Source organism: Terrapene carolina, unplaced genomic scaffold, assembly GCF_002925995.2.
Source record: "Terrapene carolina triunguis isolate 2854851 unplaced genomic scaffold, T_m_triunguis-2.0 Scaffold66, whole genome shotgun sequence".
NCBI lineage: Eukaryota > Metazoa > Chordata > Testudines > Emydidae > Terrapene > Terrapene triunguis.
This window is the reverse complement of record NW_020664417.1, coordinates 57,191,736-57,201,372: the sequence shown is the minus strand read 5'-3', so window position 1 is coordinate 57,201,372 and position 9,637 is coordinate 57,191,736. Positions and strand designations below refer to the sequence as shown.

At 39.9% G+C, this 9,637-nt stretch overlaps 1 protein-coding gene across 1 annotated transcript in view; it reads right to left on the bottom strand.

Moving 5' to 3' along the window:
• The window catches only part of GABRA2 (gamma-aminobutyric acid type A receptor alpha2 subunit), a 76,789-nt gene that overhangs the window by 42,129 nt on the left and 25,023 nt on the right, over nt 1-9,637 (bottom strand). The window contains exon 4 of the mRNA XM_024211685.1: nt 6,805-6,872. Within this exon, the coding sequence (XP_024067453.1) occupies nt 6,805-6,872 (68 nt within the window). The remainder of the gene's footprint in view (nt 1-6,804; nt 6,873-9,637) is intronic.

Below are 9,637 nucleotides of genomic sequence, written 5' to 3'. Positions count from 1 at the left end.
CCAATACATCTGTTAGTCTATAAGGTGCCACAGGACTCTTTGTTGCTTTTTACAGATCCAGACTAACACGGCTACCCCTCTGATTATTGTAGACAATTCATGAGGTTAGGTTGCTAACATAGTAACTTTAAGTAACACTGTTTACCTTCAGCAAGGCTAGATGAAAAGGTATAGTATTATTTGTAAGAAAGCAATTATAAGGTCTTGAATTCAGATGCATGTGCCAGAGTTTCAGTGTGGCAGAGGAGAGCACAAGAAAAGGAATTCATAATTTGAAAGTAACAAAATGTAGTTTAAAGAAAACTTGCACTAATACACTAAATGATGTCAGGTGACATGCAGCTGTTAAGGTTTTTTTTTTTTTAAAATCAGGACTAAAAGGTATCTTGACAATTAATGTACAGTTTCTTCTAATCACGTATCCACATTCAAAGTGGTAACAGATTTTGGTTTTTAATGTTAGTTATCCAATTTATTTTTTGCTGGACTCAAGTCTTTCTATTCAAAAGCATAGTACTCTGACTAAAAATAAAAAGATGAACTATGTTACAAAGCAGTAGCATTTACTTTATTTCACCAAAAAAATATTCAAAAAGTAATGGGCCCGATTCACCACGGAATTATTCCAGTCATATGCACGTGTACCTATCAGAATTGAGTTATGCCAACATAAAAGTGAATTTGGCACTGTATCTTTTGTCCATAAGCACTTTGTGTGACAGTGAAAAAAAGATATCTTCAACACTACAGCCATCTGAAAATTTACTCTTCTTTGAAGCTTCTTTACTAGTAAAGAATACTACCAGGTGAAATTTAAACCAAGATCATTTCGATACAAAGGTAGCTGTAGCTATTGAGCTGAAGAATAATTTCCATTAGTTCTCAGTATAGAAATACAAACAACTTTTTCTAAGTACTATAGAAGAGAGTCATCCCATTTCACTTTCCCATAATCCTGAACTGCATGAGCCCCAGCTCACAAAGTTTATCCATCTCAGAATTAGACCAGGCATTTATTTTGGTTTGGTTGGCTATTAAATGTATAAAGTAATGATCATGTGAAAAAAATGAAGACGAAAATTGGGCTAAATGGAGAAAGGACACAAGACTCAGGCATTAAAGCTTACCCAGATAGTCTACCAATAATGTAATGAAGATGGGGATTGAGCCCATACCTGGTTGAATAATCCTGATATTCTTTGTGGGGTTTTCCCCCAGGCTTATATCATAACATATACCGGGTAAGTGCAACAGATAACAAGCTAATGAAGGGACAATGGGCAAGAGTGCCTATGACTTCAACTTCCAAGTTCTGTAGTGGGTATATACATGAACTACATTGATGATTTCAGGATTCTCTCAGCCCCTCTATGCTTGTCAAATTCCTAAGAAAAATATTTCAAATAATTAAGGAAAAAAAAGTGTCAACTCATAAGAATCCCTGACATCTATAATGACTCCACAGAAAACAAAATGGAAATGATTAAAGCTGTTTTACAATGGGCGATTTTTTTGTGGGGGGAGGAGGGTGCAAAGAAAAAAAAATCACAAGTGAGTCATGGCACGTTTTGATTAAATTACAGATGCATAGCATAGATGTGGATTTTTGTTTTGAAGAATGTTCTTTTGTAACTTCTGTCTTCTGTAGTTGGAAGGGAGAAAATAGTATCTGCACCTCCACAGGGAGGCAGAGGTGCAGGAAGAAGTCACACAGACTCCCCAACCTAAATAAAAGCAGAAATGTCATGGTAGGCTATGACCTACCATGACAAAAAACATGAGCTCACATGACATAGAATTTGTGACCCACCATGACAAAACATCAGCACTAATGACATTTCCTTCTATTGACACACCGTAAATAGTTTTGAATATCAGAGTAAAAACAGTTACCATAAATGCACACATTCATGCAGTAGTTCTTTTGAAATTCAGTTTGTGCAACAATTCTAAAGCCAACAACTGGGACATTAGGTAACTCACAGTTTATTTACAGGAGATATTTTTTTTTTTCAAACTGGTCAAATTAATTAAATCTTGATGAAGACTAAAGCAATGCCCAATTAAAGGATTTAGCACAACTCATTAGTACAAAAAGTCTTCACTTTTTTTATTCTTCCAGTGTTAAACTATTGAACCACATTTTGTCAGATTTACTCACAATATTTCCTTGACAGCCTGATACCAAGTTTTGAAAGCTTCACAGCGTAATGTTTCTGCCAAAATTATGACTGGTTGAAAAAATTTGGAATTTCAATGGAAACCTGTATTATGGCATTGGCTTCAAGTGGCAGATTAGATACAAAATACATTAGCACTAATGGAAATTGAGCCATAACTGATTCCTATTAATTTGATAACAAACAGTAATAATGATCATGAACTCTTTTGTTAGCAATGTGAATAACCAATACTATTCCACCACAATTCCATTTGCCCATTCCTATCATTTCCAGTGTGGATCTCCCCTGTTCCATACAGAGGGCGAGGTCAATGTGAACCACACCCACACTATTCCCCAGACCTTTTCTGTAGACCTCACTCCACATGCATCACTCTTCCATCCCGAGATGACAGTGGAAAAACTGGCAGAATGTTAATGCAACCCAAGACTGCAGTTATTGTTCTATGACCCCCAACCCACCTCCAGCTGTGGGGGGGGGGGAAGCCTTAAAAAGGAGTCCTAGAAGCACCACTATGGGACCATCTTGGCAATGAAGCTGCATTCTCAGAGAGCCTGACTTGAAAGTGCAGGACCTCAGCGATAATGATCCTATTTTCCTGAAGATCTCCTGGGATTCAGGTGGTCTGGGAGCAGGACCACTGCCATTCCATTGGAGAACTAAGGCCAGGGGGGATCAAACCCATCGTCGAGGTGAAACAATTTGGGGAAAACTCTGAAAGGGAACACTCAGTTTCAGAGCAACTGAACCTGTCTTCCCCCTCTGTAGTTAACCAAGGGCACCCACTTAAGGCTTCCAGCTCCACAGCCATCACCTTCCTTGGGTCGAGACACACATCTCCCTCCCTCCCTCCTAATTAGGGATCTTAAGGCTGCCCAGCTCCCTGCCTCACATTGTGATATCCCCAACAAGCCAGACACCCTAAAAGGCCAGCACCTGCAATTAGCTCTCTCTTTGAGGGCTCTGACCAGTGTATTGTCTGCAGATGTAAGTCACCACACATCTCCTTCGAAGCAAGCACATTTATTCTTAAGGTAAAAAGCATTACAGAGAAGCATATTAAAAGAATAAAAGAACCTACACGGATGCTAAAAAGCTTACCAGAGGTCACCCCCAGCTCCAATCTAGGGCTCTGGTAGGTTTTAGTCCTTCAAAACTCACAATTGGGTTTTCCCCATGATTACACATTCATACATCTTAGATCTAGGACCAGAACGAAGTCTGGGCAGATCAGTCATTTATACAGCTTGAGTTTTGATATTGGCCTTCTGTAATAGGTAGATAATCAGCAGACAATGGCCCTCTCCTCAGGGCGTAGATTCAAACAGCTAGGTTTTTGCATAACGGGAGATGTGGAATTTGCATTAGCTACTCTCTAGGGATTCCCCAGGGAATCCACTGAACTCTTATTGTCCCCACAAGTCCATATTTATCTGGCACAATTCAAGGTCTTTTGAATGCCCTTAAAGTTCCCAGATTTCACATCTGTCATCTCTCTCCCCAAGGGAAGTTACATACAGTCTTGGCCCACCTTAATACATAAACTTAATAAAATAGGGTCTTCCAAAGATATTGAAAGAAATTGCCATATCAGTCATGGAAACATCAAAAAGTTTTCCTCTCTTCAGAGCCTCCTCATACAGATATTCTGTGGACCCATGTGTAGTGGTTTAAATTTACACAGAGTCCAGCTGAATATAATATTTGCTTGAAAGAAAATTTATGGCATTTACATAAATATCATTTTCATGTTTGACAGGATACATGATTACTTGGAAATCAATAATTATTTTAAACTCAGTTTTTTAGCTGACTCCTGGTACGCATTACAAAGTAATTTTATAGGAGTCAATTGCACATGTTATTTAAGCCTGAAACTTTGGTGTTAGTGCACCCTTAAACCACTTTTATTTATCTATCTACATATCTGCAAACAGATCTACAGCCAATGGTAACAACTGTCATTTTGATTCACTGTATTTCATTTCCACAAGTATCCCCCTGAAAACTGCATTTATAGGACTGATATCATAGGACCTGATTCTCCATTGCCCCACACCTTGTGTGGTCATTTACTCCTCTGCAAAGCAAACTTTGGAGAGGAAGGATGATCAAATGGTTAGCAGCCAGGACTTGGGAGACCTGGGTTTAAGTCCCTACTTAGCCACAGGCTTCCTATGTGACTTTGGGCAAGCCACTAAGACCCAAACCCACAAAGGGACTTGGGTGTTGCACTTTTAGGCACCTAGAAAATCACTGGAACAACAAGGGGATCAACAAACCCTGAGCTAGTTGCCTAACTCCCTATACAATGAATGGGGAGAAACAGTTGCTTTAGAACTCAATCCACAAAAGCCAGCAGGCTAGGCAGCAAGCTGCCTAAACTAGCCAATGGGAGATGCCCAGGAGAGGGGTGTGTTCTAAGCACAGCCCCTCTCACTCTCACAGAGTTCAGTGTCTACCTCCAGGCTGCAGGGAGGCAATCTTTCTGCTTCCGAGCCTCAGCTGGGAACCACTCTGCTGGAGTCAAGAAGCTTGATGCCTAAGGTGTTTCTTGTGAGTAAGAGTTAGGCGGCTGCCTTGCTCCACACAAAATGGCAAGTGGTAGTGATGGTGGTAGTGGAGGAGGAACAGTTAGCCCTGTGGTTAGGATACTCAGCTGCGATGTGGGATCCTATCCTCAGCCCATCTTCTCCCACTTCATAGATCACTTTGGGGCTTAGGTGGATATAGGTCTCCAAGTGCCCAGAGTGAGGCAGCAATGAGCATGCCTCGAGGCAGAAACATAGGTGCCTAGGGAACCTTTTCAGACAGAACTTATGTGCCATGTTAGTTTAGGCATCTAAAGGTTTAGGTGGCAGCTACGCAGGAGTTTTGTGGATCACGTCTGAAAGTGGGACTTAGGTGCCTAAGTCCCTTTGTGGATCCAGGTCTAAGTCTCTCTGTGTCTCAATTACCCATCTGTAAAATGGGGATAACAGCACTTCCCTACCTCACAGAGGTGTTGTGAAGATAAATGCATTAAAGACTGTGAGGTGCTCAGATATTATGGTAATAGGGTCCATACAGGTATCTAAGATGGATAGAATTTTACACCTGTTTTGCCCTGGTGTATATTGCTGTGGAGAATCAAACCTATAGCGCTAGCTAACAAAATACAAATGATTTTAGAAGCTTCATTTCATATCCTTAGAGGGAAAAAACATTTCCTGCTATTCACAAGAATCAAGGCCATCTATAATGCCGCCCAAGAAAACAAACATACTTTTTTTCTAAAATCAGCTTTTTATTTGAAATATCTAATGAAATCCAGTATATAGTGTGTCAGTTGCAACTGGCAAATATTTATTCAAAAACGGTGCTATTTTTTTCAAGAAAAAAATAATTTGGTATTTCTTTTCAAAATTGCACCCATTTCATTAATCAAAAATCCCTCCAAAACCTCATGTTATGCATTTCTCAAATTCCTTGTATCTTGCACAGCCCTACCACCAACTAACCTGTTAACAGTTGTCAATTACAGAATTGACATCCGAAGAAGTGGGTTGTAGCCCACGAAAGCTTATGCTCTAATAAATTTGTTAGTCTCTAAGGTGCCACAAGTACTCCTGTTCTTTTTGCGGATACAGACTAACACGGCTGCTACTCTGAAACCTGTAATTACAGAATGATCCATAGCATAACATGAGGATTCAGAAACAGAAAGAGCCCAGAATAGGGAGCCAGTTGAGAAAGCTCTCCATAGACAGGGGAAGAGACCAGACTTAGGGTTAGGAGCTCAGGGCATCTGCAGTGGATGCCAACTTCTGGGGGTGGCAATTTGATATCATTAGGTGAGAAAAATGGGGGAAGGAGATTGGTGGTTTTTTTCGCAGCCATTTGGGGAAAACATTTTCCACTCTGGGTGACAGCACACCTAGGACTGGCCCTGAAGGCCAATATTGTTAGCTTCTTTCTTTTAATAGCCATTGGTCCTGATCCTGCTGGTCCTTCCTGACCTGAGTAGTTCCAATGACTTTCAGCAGACTACCTACGAATAACTTACACAAGTGTTTTCTGGATTGGCGCCATTGTTCGAAACTGCCTGTCAGAAACTCAAAAGTACAAGGACCCCCTCCCTTCCAGTAATTTTTCTCAGATCATTTCATTGTGGGGGCGGAGTTTGAGGCCCACCCAGAACAAACCTCACAGCTCACTCTCTATCTCTTTGTCCCAAGACATTCACCCAAAGTCCTTGAAAGCTCCTCAACTTGTCCAGTGATTGGGGATCTATGCTCTTCTTTATAAAAAGTGTATATCAACAAAGCCATTCAACAAGACATTTATAACAACTTGGGGACTGTTACTGATAGGCTTTCCCTGCCTTGACTTCACTCTGGGTGAAATCCACCCAAGTGCAGAGGACCAAAAGAAAACCTATGACCACCTAAGTCACACTCTACATCTTTTGACATGTATATCAATTTTATATTGCCATAATTCTATTGATTTCAATGAATTTACTCCTGATTTGCTCCAGTGTAAATGGGAGCAGAATGTAAACATTCTTTACAGTTAACAGTAGGTCTCCTCAGCCTTTCTGTGCTATGCAAGCAAAAGATTAGTTCACTCAGGAACTCACCATGTCTGTGTCTGAAACAGGTCCAAAGCTGGTTACGTAGATATTAGTGAAGACTTTCGTTATACTGTCTGATAAGGGAAGAGAAAAACAAACACATTTTTAGCACATACATTTTCTGTATTCTGCACACAGAGTGATGTGAAACATTCTGAACCAGATTCTGCTCTTAGTCATACTGTTGCAAATATGGAGTAACTCCACTGACCTCATTAGAATTACTCTGCTGTTACACTGGTGTTACTAGAAGCTCCCCCCCGAGTGCTTCACTTACAGCAAATACAAACATCTTTCCCATTTTCACAGCCAGCAAAAATAATTACATTGCCTGGTATTTAATAAGGTGCCACAATTCTAAACATAAAACACCTTTGTTGCAGAGCTATTATTCCTAGTGTTGTAGATCACTGCTGTTAAAAGCTTTCTAATTCAAGGCTATTTTTTTCAGACTGAACAGCTTTTTTCAAAGCCAAAGAAACTGTTTACAATACAACTACTAATGGTGCTAAAAATAAGTGTGCAACAGCAGCCTATATTTTAATTGTTTAAGTGACAAATGTTTAAGCAAAATAGTCCCTTCCCTGTGTTCACTCTGCTGCTTAACTGTTGTTATAGCTGTAGAAAGAATGTCCTCCTAATGATTATAGCTGGACAGCCATGATACCAGCATATTAATTATTGTGCTGTAGGGAGAAATAATTGCTCAGTTTTCTAGCTTCAGTTTTCAATGAGGCTCAAAACTAACTAATATGCGCTAATAGGGATGGGCCACACCAGCAGAAAATTTCCCACAGCTGTTTCCAACTACCATGTAGGTATCAGGCACCTAGAATGTTAAAAAATTGTTGTAAAGCAGAATATTCAAGTGAAAAGGGGGGGGGGGAAGGGTACTTACATAAAGCTAAGTGCAATTTGACAATGAAAGCACCACGCCTTTTCCTAAAAAGAACATTGCACCTCGTAACTGCTCTTTGCTGTATCTTGACCTCCATATTTGATCAAAACAAAGGAACAGGCATTTAGTACTGTCTATTCCTCGTTAAAAGCTGTTCTAAAAAACAATATTTTGATCAAGATGTTGTATGATAAGATTTAATTTTTCATTCCATTGATTAACACAATAATGTAGGCTTTGCATTAGAAGCCCAGAATGGAGACCTGCATTGATTAGTTTCTTATAATCAATGTTTTCCTGACAAAGAGCAGTGCAATTGAACATAATAGTGTGCATGTGCGCCACTGCCCTCTACTGAATAAAATCAAAAGTGCTCAATTGTTTATATAGGCTCTATATAGCTAACAGTCCCTTTTATTTTTATTAACAGCTAAGGGCCATTATATACTCCTGTGCTTTGGGAATGGTGTAGAGATGCATCCCCACTCAAGAGGGAACACCAGGAGGAACTGTGCTGGTACAATCCCTTCTGGAGCTTCCTGGAGCATAGAGGAAATGCATCCCTGCGTTGTCGCTTATGATGAAACATGCACTCCCCTTCACAGCCAACCAGCTGTGCCCAGTGGGTCCTAAAAGAAGCTGTCGAAGGAGATCACGGAGCTTGTAATTATGCCTTGCTGCTACACAGTGGGATGTGAAGTGCAAGAAAAGTGGGAAAAGGCTTTTTGCGCCTTACTGCCTGCACACCTTAAAGGGGCCATTCAATCTAGTGGTGAGGGCCTGTGATTTTGGAGTAGGGCAACCTAAATTCTGTCCCCACAGCTACCATGAAGTTCCAAGTGGCCATATTCAGTAGCAAAAGTTCCTAGGTAGTTACACATTTGTTACAGTATAGTATTCAATATATTATTTGCTCCTCACAATACTTTTACTTTGGGATTACTTATAATTTATCTGCCTTTTTAGAAAACAAAAAGAAAAACGAGGAAAAGAAAAAGAGATCCTTCCTCAATGTGTCCAAACCAAGATTATATATTTATATTATGTATTAACACTTAGGCACTCAGTTGTACATCAGGCCTCCACTGTGCTAGGTGCTGTACAAACACATAGCAAGGAGACTGTCCCTGCCCCAAAGAGGACAAGGGACAACACAAGATGTTGGGGTGCATGCATGTTCTCAGTATTTGGCTAGGAATAAGCATAGGTTTTGCTGAAATAACATGTGGAAACCACAAGTATGGTTCAAAAATACAGAGACTGAATACTGTCTGTCAGAAAAATCTGAAAACGAGGATAATTATCTCCAAATGGGCACCTGTTACAGGCTGAGAGGAAATTAAAAGTGACAAGACAGAATCTCTCTCTCTCCAGGGCACCAAACAGTGCTATAGAGATTAACTGTGAAAGTTGGCTTGCACTATTCCAAAAACTAACAACCCTAATTATTATTCTATGCAAAAAAGGTGTTAATGCATTACTGACAATCAAGCTTTCAAAAGGCAGGAAGCCAGATCTAATCTCAGTTACCCTGGTGTAATTTGGAGTAATACCACTGCAGGCAAAGGAGTCACTTGGGAGTTACTCCAATATAACAGATTTGAATCTGATCCAAAAAAAGTAGAGCTATGATAGGGACCTCAACATTGTCCTGTTATATCTTACAATAGATCTTTATATTGTTATACATTATTTGTCAAATAATACAATATATAATACAAACTGCAATTTCATTACCAGTTTTGCATACAGTAAACTATAATGCACACAGTCTTCGAACTTGGCTTCAGTTTTACGTCTCAATGCAAGCAATTCAGTCCCAAATTCTAAGAATATAAACATACTAGTAGGGTTAAACTCCTGGTCCCCCTATTGAAAAATAGAAAGTGAACGCACAGTGTTGAGGGAGATCAAAGAGGCAACACTGAATGGCTGAAAAGC